This window comes from Takifugu rubripes, chromosome 16, assembly GCF_901000725.2.
Source record: "Takifugu rubripes chromosome 16, fTakRub1.2, whole genome shotgun sequence".
Classification (NCBI taxonomy): domain Eukaryota; kingdom Metazoa; phylum Chordata; class Actinopteri; order Tetraodontiformes; family Tetraodontidae; genus Takifugu; species Takifugu rubripes.
The window spans coordinates 6,006,510-6,030,060 of NC_042300.1; the positions used below are offsets into that span (position 1 = coordinate 6,006,510).

The 23,551-nt window shown below is 43.7% G+C and overlaps 1 protein-coding gene across 2 annotated transcripts in view; it reads left to right on the top strand.

Annotated features, from left to right (window-relative positions):
- Window positions 1–15,960: 15,960 nt before the first annotated feature.
- Window positions 15,961–23,551, top strand: part of plcb1l (phospholipase C beta 1-like) — a 68,233-nt gene continuing 60,642 nt past the window's right edge. Inside the window, exons 1-2 of one of the 2 annotated variants that reach the window (XR_003891167.1) lie at window positions 15,961–16,410; window positions 20,241–20,318. Coding sequence is in view for 1 of the 2 variants with exons in the window: in XM_003971525.3 (XP_003971574.2) it covers window positions 16,312–16,410; window positions 20,241–20,318 (177 nt within the window). In the remaining variant the exon portion in view is untranslated. The remainder of the gene's footprint in view (window positions 16,411–20,240; window positions 20,319–23,551) is intronic. The other variant, XM_003971525.3, reaches the window with a different exon arrangement.

Consider the following 23,551-nt stretch of genomic DNA (forward strand, 5'->3'; position numbering starts at 1 on the left):
AGGGTTACAGTACTCTCTCAGGTATTCCTGCTGAGTAAGGGCTCCAAATAACAGCTAAATCCCATATGATGGAAGCGTTAAGTCCAGCAGTAGGTGGACTGTCCCGCCGTCTCTCCGTTGAGGCCAGCTCAATAGCTGAGCAATGTTCACGACTCTCTACTTAGTCCATTAGTTCAGCACTCTACACAGCAGAGCTTTGGACTTTGGAGTTTGCTATGCAGGCAGAAACGTGACTCTAGCAAACTCAAATGTTTCAAAACTCCTGGCCCTAAAGCCTGGCCATCATGCTATATATATATATATATTAATGTTAAAAAGTGGCAAAACGGCAATAAATTAATAAAATAAAATAAAACGAGGATAAATGGAAAAACTTTATCTGCTGATCAGTGCATTACAGGAGTACTTAGTAATGCTGCTCTTTACAAATGGACCACAGCATTAATATATGCAGCTGTAACAAAATGCCAAGGCTGTTTCACATGGTTCAAATTAGTATGTAAAAAAAAAAAAAGATCTATTGTCACATTTCATTATCATGGTGTCGTGCTGAGTTTGATCCCAGCCGTACAGCTTTGAGGGAGCAGAGCAGCAGGGATGCCTAACAGTGGGAGAGAAGAGGCTCGAAAGCTATATGGAGGACCTGATTGTACTCTGGCATCCGCAGAATGACATTATAGCTGTGTGGTTTCATGATAATAATAATCCTCGGAGCAGCTGTATAAACATTTAACTGACATCCACTCCCTGGGCATGCAGTATGTATCTTTAACTTCTACTAGGGCCAGTCTGACGCAACTATTTATACCCCCCCACCCCACTGCTTTTGCTTGAGATACATGATCCGCCTTCATATTTGCTGTAAATGTCAATGAAAATGAATGCTAAGTGTTGTGAGGGAAAAGGAATTTGAGGGAAATGATGGCTGTGTTTTGAGAACAAGTCCGGTGCGGTGATTTACCAGGCCTTACTGTGGACTTTCACACTTTGACAGTTGTCTTGATTCATTTACTTTGAATCACTGGGAACCCGTTTTCCAAAATTCGGGCCTCATCGGAGTCCAATAAATTTAGACAAACCCTCGCTCGGCCCCTCAAAACTCTGCCTTTTTTCCTGGTAACATTTGTCTTAATTCGTGGCAGTTTATCTAAATATTTATGTGTCTAAACTAACTGTTCTGTATACAGTAAGCCCCCCAATCTCCCCTGGAATGTGATTTAATTGGCGGTTTCCTCTGTTTATCCTGTTTCATATGGTGATGGCTGAACTTACTGTAATGAATAATCAGGTCGATAAAATGTGGCCTGAAATTAAATGTCCTTTTTAAAGGAAATCAAATGAAGTTTAATACCCATTTCATGCCCCCCATCTAATTTACATTCTCTCATCACATGCCAGATTACCATTATGTGTCATTTGTAATACAATAAACAGGCTCCAGATGGCTTGGATTCTACTGAATATACACAGAGCAACAGAAGCTATGGGGAAAGCTGCTGTATTTTACTGGGAAGCCACATTTTCCTAGACAGCCAGGGTTGCTCCATTTCAGAGGCTAGCATATTTTATTTTGACCTCTAGCTTAATTTGACAGGGGATTGAAGTCAACAATTAAAAACAGTTCACTACATGGAATGCATGCATTTTGTAGAAGACTATCACAGTTTTATCTTCTAACCAACCTCAGGAGTCTGTTCCATTGTCTGTTTGGTAATAAAGAGATCTCCAGTATCCACATGGCCACACTGGGAGGCGTTTCGTTAGGGTCAATACTCATTGTAGTAAATTGCAAGCCTCTAAGTCAAGCTAATGCATATTATCCATTATTGCTCTTAACTGGAATGCATAAGAGGGCACAAAAAATGTCATAAATGTTGATTTTTCCACTTGCGTTGAACAGGATTCGCAGATTGTTAATTAACTCAAGCTAAGCCATTATCACCATTGAGCTGGCAGCTTTTTAAGACCCAGATTTGACTTGTCATATCACATACTTGCTAAAATTGTCCTCGGCCATAGTTTGCATCATGTCGGCGTTTCCCTGACGAGATGCTTTACTTCGATTCGGTTCTGTTTGAAAGACTCAAATCAGCTGGTCTGTGCCAAAGCAGCTGATTGGTTCTGCACATCTTATCGGTATTGTGCAACGAAGCAGGTTGTGTCCACACAAGGTAAGAAACGAATGTTTCTGTTCCCCTGATTACCTCTGGCTCTTGCCTCGACACTGCCTGCTGTGATTCCTCTCTGCATATCATGAATTTGTTCGCCACAGTGGCAGAAAGGGGCATGTGTGAAGGCTGGTTCTCTTCCAGAACACACTAAAAACATATGCATGATGTATTAGTTGTCAGCTGCAGCCTTACCTAAACAGCTCTGCCATGGTGGCTATCTCACATCCGACAGTGATTTATCTGTGATTACTTAGCCGCTCTGCGTTTGGGGCAAGGAACAAGGAAAAGACTACTCGCTGGGTTTATGCACAGATCATAGTGGAACACTGGACCCTCTTGTCAGTATGTTGAATTTTACCGCTGAATGAAACATTCTGTTTTCATAACCTGGTTAAATAATCACATTACCTAAGACTCAATAAAGTGGAAGAAACAGTAGCATACAACCCCAACTTCTTTTTATGTGCCTTGAGTGACAGTTTGGCTTTCATCAAAGAGGCAGCCATAGAGGTTATATAGTCATTTTGCTATGCTAAGAATACCAAATTGATCTTCATATGCAGAACATCTGGTGAAAAGCAATTTCCACCCAAGTGTTTTAGTATTTCCTCTTAATTAATTTCACATGTACATGACAAGAGCGAGCGGCCTCCCAGAACCGAGGCACAAAAGCCAGCTTTGTTTCTCTGAAAGTCATCTGTGGTTCCTGGTTAAAAAAAAAAAAAATCACTGAAGCTTTAATGTTTGAAACCGATGCTAAAAGTAGCATTTTGGGGAGGAAAAAAAAATTACATCTCGTGCCTGAGTGGCACATAGGCTACGGTTTTACATTTACATTTGGTCAATTGGCAAGTTGTGGGGCAAGTGGAGCATTATAGTTAGGGCTGCATGGGACAGTTGACAACTTCTATCAGAATGGGTGAAAAGAAGGTAGGTAGTGAGCATTTTAAGGCCTAGAGGTGGCTTACCTGCTAAAAGTGCTGTTTATCAGAGACAGTTTATGGATCTGTCTTGGCCCACAACAGCTTGAAGGAAGAATGACGTCGAAGGGGCTGATTGAGAGATCAGCAAATAACTTTGATTGATGTCCCTGATACAGATCAACGTCCAAACATAAAAGTGTGTCTTGGTCACATCTGAAAGAAGTGTTGTACTTTAACCGTCTGAGAAACAGGCATCTTGCGCTCTGGAAGGCGACAGAGTGAGACACAACACCTCTTGTTATTACTTGTCTAGATGACAACTCTAAAGAACTCCACCAATGTTGGTGTCGACAGATGAAATGTCGGCGTGATCAGATTAGTCATTAAGGTAATCTTGATGCCGCTCAGTACGAGATGTCTGTTTTGATAGGACGCCCGAGACCACCTGGTTGAATCATAGCTGCACATTGCTCACCTGAAGGTCTGGTCTTTACAATGGGTTTCCCCTTCAGAGAGTCAGCGTGTCTGCTTTTCATCTCCCCAAGCGCTTCATCTTGAGAGGAGCTGTGATGCATGGCCACGGAAGAAACAACCGTCCGGAGGTAGCTGATCTACACCTAAGCGAAACAAGAATGGGTGGCATTTACCCACACAGATTCAAAGGTGAGATACAAGTCGGTGTTTACAGGAATGTTTGAAGTTGGGGCGAGATGGCGTGTTGCGATAGGAGCTCAGAGTAAGACAGACACTGTAGGTGTTTCTGCTTACACAGAATGGAGGGACCTTTTCATTTCGTCTACCCATCTGCTCCGTGTTTTGATGAATAAACTTGATTTTCAACTCAATTTGGCACCAGGGTGCCAGGACATGTTGCCCTACCCAACACTTTTTCTTTATACTACAGCGACAGGAAAAATCCTTGTCAATAATCGTTCCCACCAACCTTTGACGGAGGGAACATTTCTATTGTGGGATGAAGAGTTCAAGGGCATGTTTTCTTCTGAAAGATGCTATTACCTCCTCTGTGTTCGGAACTCTGCTGCTGCACCCAGCGCTGCGCTGGCTGCAGTGAAGAAGCCCTCCTTTCTACTGCAGCTTCAAAGCATTTTTCCTCCAGCGGCAGAGTTACAGGTTCTTTGTGGCATGAGTTATTTGTCAGAGGGTTTAGAGACTGACTTGTTTCACTCTGTCCTCTGAAAATGGCCTCTGCGTGAGTGCTTGAGCGGTCTAAAGTTACAGCCATGAGCCCCAGTATTACAACCCGATGACTGACAGGAAAAATGGGGTGAGCTCTTTTGCTAGCCCCGAACAAAAACACCAATAAGGAGGACAGGGAAACAACAGATTACACCGCTGATCTCAATCTACTCTCCTTTGGTTATTGCGAAATAATAGCTCTGAAAAGGAAGTCACTTAAAAGGGCCTTTAATCAATTCTCCTTTGGAGCACGTTGCATGAAAGGAGTCGGAGAGATCGTGCTCCAATAGGCTGAACATTTCAGTGTGGGGGAAGAGGAGGAGAGATAGGCTCTAATTTGTGTTGTCCAGGCATCTCCAAAGGACGTGATCACCGCCACAGCAGGCCTTGAAGCCACGTGTGAGCTTCCAAGGCTCCTCGGTGGTGAATCACAGTGCCAAAATGACCACCAACACTAAATGAAACACTGCCTCCCTTTTAAAAGGTCCCATTCAAAAACCTAGTGGTTTTTTCCCCTTTAAGGCACATAAGGTAACAATTTCCCTTAAATATGGCATAGCCCGATAACCGTTGAAGTAACTGACTGTCAGGAGAAATCAAAGATGTGTTTTTTGAACAAGATGTATCAAACAATAGTTATATCCAAGACATTAAAGATCTGTAATTATACACAGATTGTAGATTTGCATTATATAAAATTTTTGGCCTCGCCATGGTCCTGAACCTCATTTATGTTTGATAGTTACAGCCAGAGCAGAATGGTCCGTGCACTTTGTGAGTGAGCACTTTGTTCATTCCAAAGCATGCACAAATCTGTTTTAAGTTCAAGAGAGGAGGAACCCTTTAATTTAAACCCTAAAAATGAAGTCATTCATTCCCTGCTAAACTACTCTGGCCTATAAGGTTAGGTAAACAAGTGTCCCTTGCATTACTGTCAAAAAGACCGGGCCCCTCTCTGCCGTGATGTAAACTCCCACTATCCCATTCCAGTTGCATGAGGGGAAACAAGAGGAATTTTCAGAATGAAAGACAAGAAATGTATTCATGTCTTCTTTTTTAGATTACAGAAGGAGGGAAAGTCAGTACCTGAGGTTATTCTCAGGATGGTGTCCGGCAACAAAAAAAACACCGGCTCCTTCCAAGGCTGAAAACCGAGGAAGAGCGGACAGACCACAATGAGCTGAGCCCAGCAGGCCTGCTCAGATCTATTACCAGCTCCAGCTCCAGTATGGGCTGGAATGTGAAGAATCTTACTGGGCTGGGGTTCTAGTGGTGGGGTCCAAACCCTACATTGCCACTCATACTCTTTTCACTTTTTGTACAGTATGGGTGATTTTAAGAGAGGACAAATGACTAAGGAGAGACTTTATTGTACGTGCGTGCGCGTGTGTGTTTGCATACATATATACATATACATATACATATACATAGATATAGATATAGATATAGATATAGATATAGATATAGATATAGATATAGATATAGATGAAGAGCAGCTGCAGCTTTAACAGGAATAGGAACCCTGGATACCACTAATGTGACACTAATTGCTTCTTAGTCTGTCAGAGGACAAGAGGGGAGAAAAGACAAAAAGACAGAGGATGAGAGAAAAGGAGGGGAGAGAGGACGGGGTGCTGACTGAGGGCAGTAATAACTGCCAATGGAATGCCTACACCCATAATCCTCTCTGTCACTGCTGACAGATCCTCTTGACCTCTGAACTGCTGATGTAAAGAAGGGGAAAAAGGGAAGTCACAACTTAATAAAATTACCTGGTTGTTAGCACTTGCTTGGGTGCCGAGGGGGGGGTTGTCCACATTTGGAGGGCTGTTTAGGCGTAAAATATTCCCTTGTTATTTCATGATTAAGAGGATCTCCCACGTTTGATCTCATTTTGTGAAGGGGAGCTGAGCTGAGCTCTCAAACACATCAGATGCCGTTTTGCAACAATAACAGTGACAGCGCTGTGTGCATGTTTTGCTTGTTCTTGGAATCCACATCTAGATTTCTCTTAAACTGACAGCATTGCTCCCCTCTGATCTGTCAGGCTAACCATTCACATATTTTACAAGTATCAGACAGGAGGCTCACTGTGATCTATATGTCAGCGGGGGGGCTTGTTCTGGAGAGACGGGCCAAGACTGTCAAAAGTTTGTCATCGATTCTTTCTGCCTTGTCATCAGTCTTATCTGATCCCACTGTGTTTCTTACAGGAGGCTTTCCTCCCTCACAGCTAGGGCAAACACAGATCCAGAGATCCAAAGAAATGCCTCCAGAGGGTCTTCTGAATATTTCATTGAATAATGTTCTCAATATCTAAAGATTTGTCGCTCCTGCTATGGTCATCTTCTTGTTGGGAATTAATTTTCACAACGGTCTGATGCTGTTTTGCATGTGTTCCCTCAGATTATTTAAAAATGCATATATAAGGTTAATCCCCAAGGGGGGTTAACAATGGCACTGTTCTGTTGCAGATGATCCGACCAGTTTAATCACTGAATTGAGTGCAAGCTTTACGGGCAGCAGGTCTCATGTGTAGACTGTAAATCATAGATGTGTACTTATTGCATTTCCTTGTGTCGTTAATTTTTTTCGTCGTGTTAATGATACAGGATCATGCCATTCTGCTGAGCTGTGTATGTGTGTGTCATCATGTTTTTGCTTCTTCTTCTCTTCCTCCTCTTAAGTCTGTCGCACTGACAATTCGTTTGACAAACATGCAATCACAGTAGTTACAGACTGCCCCTTTAGTTAGAGTGTAGTGTGAATTATGGTCGAGATGGAAACCTTTGAATTATGGGTAAGCGCTGAAGTGCCTTGTGTTCAGGGACAGAAGCAGAGAAGTAGGAGGGATCTTTACGGACATTGTGCCACACAAGGGAGGTGACACTGGCCTGGCCCTGCAAACTGCAGCCGAAACCAGAACAAAGCTAACCCAACCGTGGACTGGTACTGAGACCCAGCTCAGGGACGGTCTGGCTATACTTACTCCAGAAGAGAGCAAGAGGTTGACAGTATGTAACCTCGCGACAGCGCTATGAACATGGGCTTGGAAAACAGCATTACAGGCATTCCTACCTAATTGTACATTTGTGCTCTTTTCAAGGGAAGAAGTGTTAGACCAGATACAAAGAGTCTTGGGATAGGGCAACAGGGCCAGCATCCGTCCCTAGCCTCCTGAGGGCTATTTAAAGGTACAGTAGGCTGTATTTTCCGCCGCACAGTGAGGCACCCACCCTTCCGCCTGGCTCCATATTGGAACCAGATGCTGCTGGATGCGAGGCCCCACTAATTTAAGTGGACAGGGCAGATGGAATCGACTCGCCCTGCATGCATACCACCCCCTGTTGGCTTTCATGTGATGAAAAATCTCTGTAGTGTGGAGGGGGAAGGCCGACCTCACGATGCGCATATGTAGCACACATATGCGCACGTATTAATAAACACGCACTGACAGATGCACATGCTCCACCCGCGCTCGGTAACTGCTCTATGCAGGGAAACATCGCAAACACGAGGCTTTGGAAGCAATCAGGAGACATTTTTCCGATTTCGGGGAAAAATGGCTCGCACACCCTGAAACGTCAGGTTAAGCCAACAATTCTTCTGAAGTGTGTTCCATAAAAATAGCTGTTGGGCCATAAACAATCTATGATGCACAATAATTGACAGCAAAGGGGAAAAAAAAGGATCTGTGTTGACAAATAGAATACTTTATTCTGCATAACTATTAATTGCTGGTGTGTTTTCCAGACACATATTATGTAAAATATATGAGTCACCGGACTAAACTCCTGTCAGTAAACCCTCATCAGCTGGTACCAAGTCACTGATGCACTGCTAAGCCTGCAACCCTATCCAGCCGTAAATTACAATAGCACCTAGCAACCCAAAGAACTATCGTATCATCGTCAGTGTGTGCGGGAGCGTCCGTACGTACGTGTGTATGTGTGGGCTGTGTGTGTGTGTAAGTATACATACGTGCATAAAAAATAACCCTGCATAGTCTGCCCTTTGTCTGCTGAGGTGACAGGTAATTGAGACAGAGGATGGAGGAATTATGGCCGCGGAGCAATTTGAACCGTCTGGCTTTAGACTTAAACCCTCGCTGCTGCGTGAAACAGATGCAAGAAGTCCGTCTCCTGGGTGTAGTTTTGCATGCAAGGTGAGCGTACCACCAAAACACACGAGTACAGTTCTTAGCAGCAGTCTTTAAACATTAAAATAACTGAGGATACCTATATTGACTGTCTTGAGTTCTATCATCGTGGAGATGGCCACAGCAGATGCAACGGCATTCCAAATGTACACCAGCTGTGAAGTGAAAACTTGCAGATTGGACAGGAAATTTCCTCTTTGATAAGGCGTGTTTGTTTAGCTGGACGTGGTTGACCTGTTTTGACTCTGATCTTCTCGGACTCAGCAGTCCACAGCCAGAGCCCTGCTTCGCACCCAGCACCATCTTGCAACAGAACAAGACTAAGGTCCAAGACATTCAGGGGGGAAATGTTAATGGTACTCTATGACCACTAAGACCACTATTTCTGTCATCATTGGAGCAAAAATCTCTGAAATAGGTAACATGTTAAAGTGCTGCACTCTGTGTGAAGCTCTGTGATAGCATTTGGGTTCCTTTTCATCCCCCTAAAATCCAAACCCAGACACAACAGGCGCGTATAAATGCATAGATGCATGAACGTACAAACACATAGGGGCTCAGGCTTTGCTTTGTTACCATGGAGGTACCCTGTGGCTGTGATTATGTCTTGTTTCCACTAACCCTCTGGTGTCCTCAAGCTTAGCTAGATGTCACAGCTATGGCAGGAATGCTCGCACGAGGAGGCCAAGACGGGGTCACAGCTAGGATGTAAACATCAACATTTTCTTTCTTAAAAGGATTTAGACCCACTTGAAGGGGGAAAAAAAGCTCTACCACAGCACAAAGGCTGATCCCTAACTCCACAGCTGGCCTGAGGCATGGACCTGTGACCATCTTAACCCCAACTAATCCTCCATTTAAAACCATTTGTGGGGCACAGAACTGACCTTAGATCAGCATCTTAGTGCAGCCTAGGTTTAGTCAGCACTGGGTTGTTTCTGCATGTAGGAATTGGGAGAAGGGCTTTAGCTTCAGATCATTATCAGGGCAGACAGAAGTTTGTACCCTCTCTGGAACTGTGCCACAGTGAGCCACGAACAATGGACCCTTTGTACGTTGCTGATTGGTAGATCACAGCTAACTGTAAAGGCGCTTTAGGGGGTGAAGCAGTCTAATAAATCCTGCTTTTCAATTCAACATTATGATCTCTCACTTTCTCAAGATGTTGAAGTTAAATGACAATCAGAGTTATTATAGAGGGAATTCAATACAGAAAGGAATAATTGGCTGAACAGATATAAAACATGCTTTCTCTGTTTTATTCCTCTCAGAAAAAGAGCCCAGTCTTCTTCTCCAACTGCACATAGATGGTTTGAATTAGCCCCAGCATTTCCCTAGAGGATGAGCTGTAATGATGCAAATTTAGGGTCTTTCTGACGAGACCTTGACACTCGATATGCTGGTCAACTCCCCCATTCCATGTTGGTCTTTACCAATCCATAGATATTGAGCCCAAAGGGACAGGAAAGAAAAGGATAGAGAATTATTGGGAGGAAGGATTGAACAAAGCCTCTATCACTTCTGTTGTAGTGTAACAGACCTGCAGCCCCACCTACTGTTGCGCTAGACAGTAGAAGGAAAAGATGCCCGGGGCGCAGATGTCTCTTAACTAAAGCAATACATAGTTGGAAATGATGTGGTCAGAAGGAATCCAATCAACTTTGGCCAAGCATTTTCTGGCACTGTCATGTGTTGTTCTTTTGGGGCGCTGCTCCGTGAAAATGATTTCAGTAGCTACATCTCTCTTTCCTCTTCATTTTCTTAGTCTCTCCCTCAAACATGTGACCGTGGTTATGCTAACGTAGCATGGGATATAAACCATTTTTAAGTCTGTGGCCACAGCATGGCATCTGCCGCCCTTCCCCAGGCCTCTTCTGGAACATGCAAAATCCGGACTCGGTTGCTGGATATAAATTAGTAGAGGAAGTAGTTCTGTTTGCTTGCTGTCTGTTAGTTTAAGAAAATTTCCCCCGTCCGGTTTGTATTTAGCATTAGCTTGCATGCAAATATTTTTACCATACAGAAACTTGCGTAAAAGGGTGGCAGTCTGACTACCAAAACATAAACAGTCTTCCACATCTGCATAAAGGTGTAAACTGAGCAGTCACCAGTGTTTCCCGCTGGTTTGATGTGGTTGTGTTTTCTTTCTCTGATCATTCTGACGTGCAGGTAATGAGGTTCTTTCTGAGCGAAACTGGCCCAGCTGTGGCCACGCAGGTGAATGATGTCTCCTACTTCCTGGCAGTGAAAGGGCTCTGTGTGGTCCTGGTTTCTTTACATCATACCAAAAGGTGCTTGGATTAGGATCCTGTCATCTGTGTTGCCATTTGATATTCAATAATACTTGGTTGATTATTGACATTCCAAACTGACCTTTTGGTGTTTTGAGAGAGCTTCTGTGGAGGTGTATAGTATCCACAGCTGTGAGGTAACTGCACATGTAATCTGTCTCAACAGAACTGTGAAACCTGAGTTAGGCTGAGGTGAAAGGTCAGTTATTGAACTTGAATTACACCGGGAGAACCCCCCACCCCCACCCCCCACCCTCGCTCCCTTTACCACCCCTCTCAAACACCCTGTGGGGTTTGTTTGTTTTCTCTCCGAGTCTCTCCCAGAGCTAACCCAGTCCTCTGTAATGAGTATTTAAAACACACCTTCAGACATGTTTACACTGCCTGTAACAGCGCTGCCTGTGTGATCTTGCAACACACTCTCAGACATATGTGTCAAGCTGTAGCCTTTTACATGTACGCGTCTGTGCTCCCTTGGTTGGACGTATCCCTGCATGCATGCGTGGGTTCTTCCTTTTATTTCAATTCCCACTCTCTTCTTTCCTCATGTCTGATCTTTGTTTCCCCAAGGGGAAGGACACCTGCCAGTTTTTTTTTCTCCTCTTCAATCTCAGATAAGACAAAAGAAATAGTAGAGGTGTTTGGTTACGAGCAGAAACGGGGCAAGAATGAAGCATATTAAAGCTGACTCCGTCTCCCCCACAAGGTCGATGCAGCTCTCCAGGTGTGAATAATATTTTAAAAAGACAAACATAACATTTTGTGCCAGTACAGTTGAGCCGGGGGAGCGAAAAAAGCTCCAGCACTTTCCTTTAAACTCATAATTTGACCTGAACCACGGGCCCCTCTGCAAGCTGTTAAGTTTTTAACATATCGTTTTTCACTGCACATGTTCCCTGTTATGTTAGTAACCAGGAATTTGGATTGAATGGACAATGAAGTTCCTGAACCTTGAGAGAAGGATTATTGCTAATCACAAGCAGAGGAGAGTCACCAGGGACGCACAATGTTATGCCACAGCACTCCCTGTTGGTGCATGTGCTGCACTGTCCCATTAGAGCCCCGCAAGTCCCAGTAAGGCTTTGGTCTTTTTATAGGCAAAACCCACATCCCTGGTGTCTTTGAAGAGCTCGTATTCACTAAGTAGTAGTTAGGCCTGCCAGTACTTACTGAGTACTTTGTAAGTATGAGTGGTGGAGGAACTCTTTGAACCGAAGCCATTTGGAATTTCAAGCTTGATGGCTCAATATTACAGAAGTCAACAGACCATGATAACATAAATAGCACAGATTTTTGGGGGGAGTGCACAGGTGGATGCTAACTGGATTTAATCACTCTCTCTCTATTTGTTGACGAACAGCTGCTTACCATGTGTAAAAAAGAGTTGTTGTTTTTTTCAAGCACCAGATGCTTTAGGAATACACAGCCCAATTAATCGTCAAAGGCAACTTTTAAATTGGTCCCAAACCACACCAGAGAAACAGGAAGTTACTGCTTTTTAGCCCATAAAATCGTTTTAGTTATAGTTAATTTATAGCCACTGAAGTGTGAATGTTGTCTATCCTGTAATTACAGAATTTTGGGCTGACAGCTTAGATTATTTTAAACATTAGTCATTTTACCACACGGGCAGATACAGATACTGTGAGGCTGTGGTTGATGTCATTTCTGAGGCAGGCATAAAGTATATGGATGTCTGGACTGACCATTAAATATAATTGTGACCTGTAAAATGTAAATATGATCTGTTCAACTTAGCTGTTTTTCCTTCTGAAAATTGCCCAATGACTTGATAAATATTTGAGTTTTCAACCAAAATGTTTGATTTTTATTTGTGATACGCAGAAAGTTACATTCAAATTAGCTTTCTTGGCAACTTAAGAAAACAATGATTGTTGTTTTTTTTAAAAAAAAATACTTTACTCTCCATCAGTCAATGAATAAATCTTGTTAATTTTGAAGTTCCTACCAAGAAGCGTTAAGCGCTCGTTTTTACAAAGTGCACAAACAGTAGATAACCACTAGGTGCCGCTAATGGACAGTCTTTAAGTTTGTAGGGTGAGACTCGTGGGCGGCCAATGCAGGCAATAACATATTATTGTTTTTAAATTAATAGACTCTAGATGCCGTTATCATATCTGAAAGGTCAGTTAATTAGTTCAGAAACAATGATTCTTACAGGAAAATGATTTACATTTTACAATAAATTAAAACTTATTTGGCCTCAGTAAGAAATTAACCTAAACTGCTCATGAAATAATTATGTTCCTATTAATTATGGAATACTTCACCATAACCTGTATTGCAGCATGAAAGGAGGAGCTTGTGTGACAGCCGACTTTATCAACGATGAGAGCCTCAGCACCAATAATATGCAACGTGTTCTTTCAGAAAAACTGGCTGTTTTTAATTAACCATGTCACAATTTATTAAGCAGGCCACCTTTCCGCCTGGTTGCAGGTCGATATCAGGGTCATAAAAGTGTGGTTTAAAAAATTCAGCCTGTAAATGACGGCGGCGTTGACCTTCCGATCTTGAAAGCTACTCTATGTCTTGCCTTGAATGCAGAAAAGTCCTTCACCAGCAGAGAGACAGTCGAACACTGATTCACCCTTGATCGTGAAAATAACTATTTTCTCTCTGAAAAGCAACCTGTCAAAAACCTACTCGTGATGCGCATTTTACAGCGGTTTGCTGGAAGACACTTTTGTTATCCATCAAGCTGTCTATGGAATCTTGAACACATCAGTACAGTTTCTGTGGGGAAATATAAGTTGAACTCGTTTAGGATAGATTGACTACATTTGGGAACACCTCTTCTTCCAACTGATATCTGATGAATGTAGCAACAGCATGAAAGGTAATGTTTGCATGTGTGTGGGGGTTTGTTTCTCCTTTAGCTCAATTCTGCTGTTTTGACCAGTTGAGCGATGGTTTTTGCCACGTCAAAGATCACTGAGGAAAAGAATCTAACACAAACTCGGTACAAACTGCTATAAAAGCAATTGGCGAGATGCCCGTTGTTCACACAGGGTTTGTGGGGCTTCCAGATGCCTGAATGCCAAATCTGGATGCCAATACAGTCACATGGCTAAGACACAAGTTGGCAGCGCATGCATCTTTGACATTTCGTGGCACTGCATGTGTAAAACAGGAAGTGTGGCTGTTTACTTACTTGGGCAGCACAGTGGCGCAGGGGTTCGCACTGCCGCTTCAGAACAGGTTCTAATCCTGCTGGTCCCAGGTGTTTTTGGAGTTAACATGTTCTCCCCATGTCTGCATGTGGTCTCTCTGGATATTCCAGCTTCCTTCCACAGTCCAAAACCATACATTTAGGGGACAGGAAGTGCTCTTTCTAACATGACCTAAGGCGAATGTGAGTGTTTGTCCTAAATGTACCAAAGGAAGCTGGGACAGGCTCGGCCCACCTTGCATCTCTGTTAAGGGAAGAGCAGTAGAAGAGGGTTGGTATACGATACAGCCTATCAGACCGTACTTGGGGTGTACTCTAGCCTCAGATTAAATATACATAAGGGTCATTCATCCTGTAAATGGATCTCCTGATATAAAACATTCAATTAATTAAACTTGTGAAGTTAGTTGGTGCACACCTAATCAAAGTGTTAATGCTAAGTGCCAAAGAAGGTGGGTAGGCTAATCAGGTGGGGAACCCCACTGTCCATGCTTAGGCTGAAGCATCTTGCTGGTATTGGCTCTAAAATGTGAGCTCCATCTATCACTGTAAAACACAGCGTGTGACGCGTCATGGCTCCCGACAGACGCTATTAAATACATATAAAGCTCAAGCTTCAAATCTACCTCATGCATCACCGATCACTATGACACACTTGTTTCTTTCAGTAAATTGGAAGACGCAGCGCTAACGTGCACTGTCAGCTTGGATGAGCTCATGTTAAAAGCTCAGCGAAAGCGCTGTAGGGAAACTCTTTCATTCAGTGACGTTCCAATTATATTCCTTTACATAACGGCTTTCATTTGAGAGCGCTGTAGCAGATTTAACAGATGATTCAGCTCAGGGCTGATAAGATCAAGGATGATGGAAATCAACTTGTCCAACCAGGATCATTTTAAAAATGAAAATTTTGTACATTGAGAGTCAAATGCTTTTACTATGGAATCTTGTCTAACTAAAATAAAACTACCCCAATAAATCCAAACTGAGTCGGTTACTGTTGCCTTTTATTATCACCCTCTCCTGCTCTTGCCTATTTCCCCGGGCCGTCGCCCAGCAATGACACCAGTCAGGGCCCGCCATTGTGGATCAGTCAGTAATGACACAGTCAGACTAGTGTTACGACTGCATGAAGAGTGCCAGGAAGACTGCTTTGACATGTCTGGACCTCAGCGGTGCCCAGCGACGGACCGCAGAGACACAACAGGGGAACTTGCTGGGAGAAGCCGTGCTGTCTTTTTTTGGAAAAGGCAGGAAATAAAGGGTGTGGGTGGTTCAGGCCCAAAGGGTTCTGTCTTTTATTGAGAAAGGAGCGTTAAGTTAGTCTGAAAAAAACATCCCAGAGGGGGTGACAAAGTACTGACTCACTGAAATGTTGGACCTTTAAGCGTGACATATCTTTGAATTCTTTAATTGGACTGATGGATCTGTTCTCATCTCAACAGTCATTTAAATGAAAAATGTTACATTCTGTTGTGGGTTACCATACATTTATCTTTATTTTAGAAACACTAAAGACTTGTTCCTTGTTGCTCTCAAGCACAATATTTAAACCATTTGCTTTATTTTAAAAACCTACGACCATAAGTCACTTGTTACATTAGATTAGGCATCAAAGCTTGTCATGTAATATGTGCATCCTCCTTCACATGGGGAAAGTCCAATGGGCATGTTTATGTTTTTCATTTATATATAAATCCAGCTTTGAGCCTGTTTAAAATGAATTGCTGGATATTATAAACGGAATTCCTTTGGTCACAGAGCTCCTAAATTTGGTGCCCTCCTTAAAAACGCTAATTTGATGGGGAAACTTGGCAAAAATGACCTGAATTATCAGATCTAACTGAATAAAATTGCCACATTGCAGCTTGGCCCGTTGTGGTTCTCAATAACGGTCAAAATGTCGCTGCAAAGTAGCAAAATGCATTGAGAACAATTTCCAAGACGTGAAAGTTGCGCGACCTCGCTCCTTCCAGCAGGGTCCACGTCCATCACACGGCGGCGCTACACCGCTTCATGTATCGATCCCGTCCCTTATGTCCCGAGAATTCTACTCTTTGAAACTAGACTACCCCTCTGTCAGTCCCTTTCTTTCTCTCTTTCTCCTGTCGTCTTCGCCGCGGCTGCATGTCGCTCAGTCAGTCAGTCAGCAGTCTGGTGCCTCCGGTCCGCTGCGCTTGCGTCTGCCTCCACCGCTCTCCAAAGCCGAGACGCGCCACTGCTGCCGTCACTGCGGGTATGACATTCTGGCAGCAGTAGTGGGCTTCCGTCAGCCTGCTTTAGAGCAAAATACAACCGGAGCGGAGGATACTTGGGAACAGAAGAGAGGGAAGTGACTCATTCCCAGTCCCGCCGTGCGTCGAGAAGAGTGGAGTCCATGGCAGGGGCACAGCCTGGAGTTCATGCGCTGCAGCTCAAGCCGGTGTCCGTTCCGGAGAGCCTGAGAAGGGGGAACAAATTTATGAAATGGGATGATGTAAGTAAAACTGATGTTCTTGTTTCCCCATTTGCGAGGTGTCACCAGTTACCACTATACCACAAGGTGTATTACACAATCTTTGTGCTCGTGCAACAGTAGCCTATAGATTAATCAGCGGAGCCCGCACCGTGACAGGCTGTCTGGGGTACCGCTTAATTGTATAAAGGGACCCAGCAGCCATAAGAGACTGGCGTGCTGTGTTTACATTCCCGCATCTCCAGCGTGTGCGTCCGTGCACGCCCGGCCAGTCTCCGGCGTGCGAAGGCGTGTACATTATATCAAATTAAACATTGTGAATCAGAAGACAAGTGCAAACGCTGGGTTTCAGCCACAGCGCCCTGATGGCCACGCTGTCACAACGCGGCACCGTTTGAACCCCGATCTCGCCTCTCTTTTATCAGTGCAAAGTGAAATGACCTTGATTAAAATTGATTGCGCGCCACTGCCCAGTAATAGCAGCCTTCAAACAAGCTGCACCGAGCCTCCCCCATAACAACACAGCAACGCTTCCTTCTTGTAATCCTGAGCACAGCGCAAATGAGTTTGCGTGAGTTTACAGTAATTCGCCTCTTTGTCACCCGCAGTGTTACTAAAACAGACCCCTGTAAAAGGGACTTTGACATTTGTTGCACACCTGACAACTGCAGGAATCCCCCTCGCTGAAATCTCTTTTGAATATAGATATGGTTCTTTTTTACTGAAAACTTTACACCTATGTTGGAAAGAATTGACTAAACTGGGATTTAATCTCTCCTGATGTCAAGCCAAATGTTTTCATAGGCTCCTGTGGTACCATAAGTGATGTTTTAATCTATAATTTAATGAGATGATAGCGACATATCCGTGCTAACCGGTCTGATCATATTCATCTTTCATATTTGAGTGTTCAGGGTGTGAATTAAATTAGGAAAACTGTCAACTGTCATTCTTGTGCTTGAATTTGCCAGCGGTTGCGACTGTCTTCTCGACCCTTCGGCTCTCTGGCCGGTGTGTTGCGAGAAGGGTGTGCACGAGGTGTGTATTTTCCCATAACACTCACCTTGTTGTGCGCTGCACTTTGGCCGAGTGTGCATATCTGCAGGAGCGAGTGGCCACCGGGTCCTTCCTGTCAAAACACACACCCGTGAATGCAGACATGCCCACAGACGCTTTCTCTGTTTTATTTCCCATGCACTGGCGCTTCCTCTTTCCTGGTTGAATTCATGGAAAGAATGACAGAGAAATGGGGAAGCTGAGAGAAAAGGAGGCTTTATAAAAGATCAGTTAAAAGGATTAAATTAATTATTTTCCCTCTTTGCACGGCTGGGAATGTTGAGATGCATAAATAAGTTTTAATTTGTGGCGCTGATACTGACACATTTGGCCCAGATGAACATTTCAGACTGGGCATAAAAGTCTGAGTGTTGTTTACAATGTACGTTTGTCAGACTGTGAGGATGTCAGACGGTTGCCAGTGCGATGAGGCTGGAGCAGCACACCCCGTATGAAGCCACGGAGAGAAGCGCCGCAGACGTTCGGCGCACACTTAAGGCTGTGGCTGCTATTGTGAAGGCCAGATAAGTGATCTGAAAAGCTCTCCAGATGCTTGTGGAATCCTTGAAAGGACAATCTTGCTCATTCAGTCACACAGTCAACCACCTTTGCTGTCATTTGCCGCTGCAGAGGCTGTAAAATTAGCTCGCTGTGGTTGGAAATTTGCCCTGCATTGTGCTTTCAGTCCATTGAACAAAGGACATTTGTCCACGAGTGTCATAATTTGCCTTTAATGTTGGCTGCATGATGGGCAGGTACCCAAAGCCTCTAAGAAACTGGCAGCTCCATCTTGAAGTTTGGTGACAGTGACTGGCAGTAAGAAAGAAGGAGAAATAGGATGTTGGCTCTGTGCATCACAGACGCTCGGAGGCTTATGCTCGTGTCTGCTGTGTGTGCAGTAAGATATTATCACAGAAATCCATTAGCATAAAGACTAGAAATGTGCTCAGATCTCCCCTTACTTCCCTCAGGTGTTCGCCTGTAGCATAAACTCGTCCACTCTGTCCACTTCAGTTCAGTTTTGTAACTGACCATGCCAGTCCCCATTTTATTGCCTCTTAATGTATTTCATTAATGATCATTCTTCAAGATCACAATAACCACAGCCCGAGGTAGCAATCGGAGCAAATTTCACTGGACTCCACACCACCGTGTTATAAGTGCTGATGGTTTTTGTAAATGGCAGACCCACGAAGGAAATCCATGCTAAGAGTCTGTAATGGCTTAATGTGTTTTTTGCAGTGGCCCCGGAGAGGTTTGACAAGAGATAGTTGCAAAAAAAAATGACTGCTCTCACGCCATTAGCCATATTCCCACAACGCCTGAGCCGTCTTCTGTCTTTTGCTCTGACACCACATCTCTCACCACCCCCTCGCGCTAAGATTTCTGAGGCTTGGCTTATTTGTTAAAGAAGAGATGGCCCATAAATGTATGTAGCATAGCCGGTGTGTTTGTAGGTTGTTTTGTTTGTTTTTTTAAGAATATATGCATAGAAGGTGGGACACATAGCAATATGAAAAAAAAAGACAGAAGAAATTAAGTAGGGTAGATGTTGTGATTGAGGAATTGCAAACTGTCCCCTCACGATGTAAGTGTGTGCGTACGTGCATGCGTGCGTGTGAGATCATTGGTATGAGCTGCATCTTTTGTCATTCAATCAAGCCTGCAGAGATTGTGCAAGCATGTGAATAGAACCTAAACGATTCCTCTTGGGTCTCTAATAGATTTCATAGCAATGCTGGGTTGCCATAGCGAACGTCACCATTGCAAACACCCCGGTCTTTCTCATTACTGCTCTCATACATTTTTTTCCCACCGTTCTGTGGGGTTTTTTTTTTCCAGTTCCTTCATGTGTCGATAAAGGAGGGGGCTCCATTATTGGTCTTTATGATTGTCCTATTTGGACTATATCAAATTAATTGAGAGCAACAATAGCTGTCTGCACATGCCCACTCCCCTGCTGTCCACTAGCTCCCAGCTCGGATGCTTTCATTCCATCCTTTAAGCGCGTCATATTTAGCGCATATAGGGTTGCTCCAAGAAATGAAGAGCGTGGAAGACATGGCTAGCGTGTGGCGTCCTCTCCCGGAGCTTTGATAGCAACATCATTAGAAGCCTCATGAAAATGTTCTGTGCAGCAAATGCAGCTCCCATCCCTCTGATCTCACAGGCCCGGCTGATGGAGGACGACAATATGCTACTGTTCAGCCAAACCACAACCGCTGTGGACACAAAGCAAAGGCTCTGTCTTTTTATAGAAGCATCCAATAATATCTGGCAATGCCATGTACGCCTCAGGGTCAAACTGTGTATGCGTGCATGTGTGTGTGCGTGTCTGTGGCTTACAGCCGTTTGTAAGTGGGGACTGTGGGAAAGCATTTGTCTGTTACAAGAGGGGGAAAATGGAAACATCAGCTGTGAAACCACCTGCAGTCCCTGATTGCCGTGGCCTCAGAGGCACAAACACAGAGTCACACACGCACACACACACGCATGCGCACGGCTCTGTGGTCATTCCTGGCAATGCCAGTTCATGGTGGGGGAAAGCACCCTAAAAGGAAAGGATTGTAAGCAGCCCGTTGATGACATAAACAGTACTTTAAATGTCATTTCAGATTGTGGTTTACATGCAGTATTACAGGAAGAGTAGACACCGAGGGATCGTTTCATTAGTTTGCCCCTTGTGTCGCTAGGCGGCCCACGCTCATGCTCAGCCGTGCACGCACCCTCGCAGGCAGCAGCGCATAGCAGACATTTATATTGATTTCAGATGTCTTTCGTTTCTTTTCATCCAGGATTCCACCACAGTGACCCCAGTGACCTTAACAGTGGACCCTAAAGGTTACTTCTTGTACTGGACCGACCAAAACAAGGTGAGAACACTGCACATAAAGCTGTTCTGATCCCACACGTTTTGAAGTGTCCATATTGCTTCTGCTTTTTTCCCACTTGGGCCTTAATGCACATGTTTGAAGTGTTTACATGACGCTATGAGGGACGAGGCGTTCCTCTTGGACTCTGTCCACTGCGTACATTTGATTGGCCAACGGAAGCAGGGGGGGGGGCAGAGACTTTAGTCCCAGTACCCTGAGATGTGCTTACAGGGTGATTTCACCCGCAAAGTGTGTACCTGACATTTTAGTTGGACTTTTGCTGCCGTTGCTGCTCCTCAGCTCTTCTCCTTGCCAATGATTTTAAGTCTAATTTTAACTCTCATTGTGTTTAACTTAAAATTCTCCCAGCTTAACTTGCGCCAATTCTTCCCAATTTAAGAACAGCCAATTCGTTTTCACGCACCCACATTTCATCCTTATGCTCAGTAGCACACTGTATTGTGATTTCAGCCAGTGCATCAATGCTGCTGGGAAAAGGTGATAGAAATCTGAACTGCTGCACCTGCGCTGCCTCACCTGACACTCGTGAGAATATTCCATAGCGCATTGTGTTTTGTCCTCCTCCCTGGTTTTGGCACAGAGTGTCATAGGATCAAGGTCGGGAACGTTTCTATAACCTTGTGGAGCACCTCACAGCAGACGTGGGTGTCCAGGATTGTTCCAGGTCCGCCTGTTTGCTCTCGCAGCTTCAGCATGAAGCTGCCTTTCTGCTCCGTCCCTCAACAGTTTGCCCGTTGTACTGCATTCCTGCTCTGTTTGTATGTATAACTGTATCAGCAAAGGCAGCCAGAGGTAGACTAATTAATAGCCCCCATTGATTTTATGTTAGCTGAGATGAGAGTATTTCACAGCAGCAATAGACAGGAGTGCTGACCGAGGCTTTACCTCTGCACACACACCTCACTACACGTGCACACACCTTAAATTTTATGGGCTCGCTTACACAACAGAGAATGGATCTGATAAAGATGACCTGCGACGGATTACCTCACTGTGAGAAGTTCTCCATCGGGCCCATGTTAATGTTTGTTAAAAACCACCCGGGAGTCAGATTGCTTCCTTTGATGAGTGATATAAACAGAAAATTACATATATACACGTGTGATAACAAACCCCGAGTGTGGCACCATCCTGTGCTACTGTTTCCTGTATCATACGGCTTTAAAGGTTGAGGGGTTTTGGGTGTGCTTGTCTCCTGCACATCTGTTCCCCAGACTGATTCAAACAGGACGGGATGTCGTGTCCAGTCGAACCGATGACCTGCAGAGTAAAAGCATTCCTCAGATTCTCTAGAAGCAGGGCAGAACTGGACCGACAGTTCTCACTTTCACACACAAATTGTTGCTGCTCAGGTTGCAAATGTGGACTCTCTTTTAAGACCCACACAGATAAAAATAACTATACCGTCTACAACTGTTCTGGAATTTTGGAACTAGGATCTGTTTGAGTGTCTAACCCAACCTATTTGCCTTTTAGGAAAATGGATTTTAAATCAAATCGTTGTCTTAACATATGTGCTATGTTATATTGGACCTTAGTGGTAAATGTAGTCCTTATATAAAAATAAGCAAAAATGAAAGCATTTTACGCCTTATGAAAATTGCTCTTTTGTTTTATATTGGTTTCTTCATTGTGCTGTACAGGTGATACCATCATTTCCTGTCCAGTCACATGATTGTCACCTGACCACCACATCAGGAGTCAAGTTTAGAGCATTCAGAATGTTTAGGTTGCTAGTGTCATATGGCTGCAAATAAAATGATCTGATGATGAACAGTATGACTGAAATAGCTTTCATGTAGCTGGAATTTAAATTAAGTTCTAAAAGTCTGAGCTTTAGTTGTGATAATCAAAGCATTTGTCATATTTTTAATAGTAGAGGTTCTCCATTGGATCACACTCTTCCATCCTTGACTATCCCAGGATTTCTGACCTCTTTTAACTCTGACAGAAGCACAACATTCACAGATCTGCCTGCTGCACCAATAATACAGCTTCAATTTAAAAATAAAGTTTTCTATGGTGGAAAAGTTGGCAGAAGGTCAATTAGACATTCATTAATACTTGATTAGTCTGTCAGGATAAAAGTTTGTTATTGTGATTCACTGTTACCCTCCCTGGACTAAACAGTGCTATTCCTGTTAAGGTTATGGTAATATTATGCTTAGATCGTCATCAAATGCTTACCTTTTCATGTGTGAACAGATACAGATGCAGGTGATTGGGTGTGATTGATGCTACTATTTTTGCACACTGCTGTGTTTTGTAAACTGCCATAAGTCTCAAATGTTTGTATGCGTTTGCTCTGAGGACTTGGCTGTCTCTTTAGGTGCCTGCATCCTCTCTTGGACCTCGAATATACACACGCAAAAATGATAATGATGGCGAATCTGTCACATTTGTGACATCATTTCAAACAAAACAGTTGATGTAAATGATTAGCACATGGTCAAATTTCCTGCAATAACACAAGTGTGTCTAAAAAAAGCCTTTGTCCTCTCTGTGAAGCAGTATGGTCGCGTTTAGTTGGTTATTAAATCACAGATCTCACGTTTCTGAAGCACACAGATTAGCATTTTCCCTGTATTTGATTAAAATTGGACGTGAACAAGGAAGTAAAACACACTGGTTCGCTTCCTCGTTGGAGTCGGATGTTTGGTTTGTGTAGAAAGCATTGGTGAATTTATAAATACACTATTTAATTATTTAAAAATATCACTTGCAGCCCGACAGCTTGTCTTCCGTGAGCGGAACTGTTAACCTTCCAGCAACTGATTTGGTTCAGGAAAACCAAACAAGTAAAGGATTCTCGGCCAGCATGTGCCTTTAGAACATCTTGACATAAACCATTAATGGGATCAAATTAGTCACTATTTCCAGCCTTTGCTGTGGCAGTGCCATGGTAACCACAGATCAAGCTGAGGTATTTACAGCCAGACATTCAAGTGTGTATCTCCGGCTTACCTAAAGCACATTTACATGCCCATGCATTGCACAGTCACATATGTAGACAGACATACACACACACACACACACACACAAACATTCCTATAATGTCCGAGCAGGAACAGGTGCTTCATTTGCAGGTTAAAAATAATTTGTCCCTCAGTTGGTCGAGCTTGTTTTCAGTGGGCGGAGATATAATTCAACACTGTAGAGGTGGACTGACTCAGGCAAATTAACGGCGTTTATGGTTTAGTTGCCATGCGACA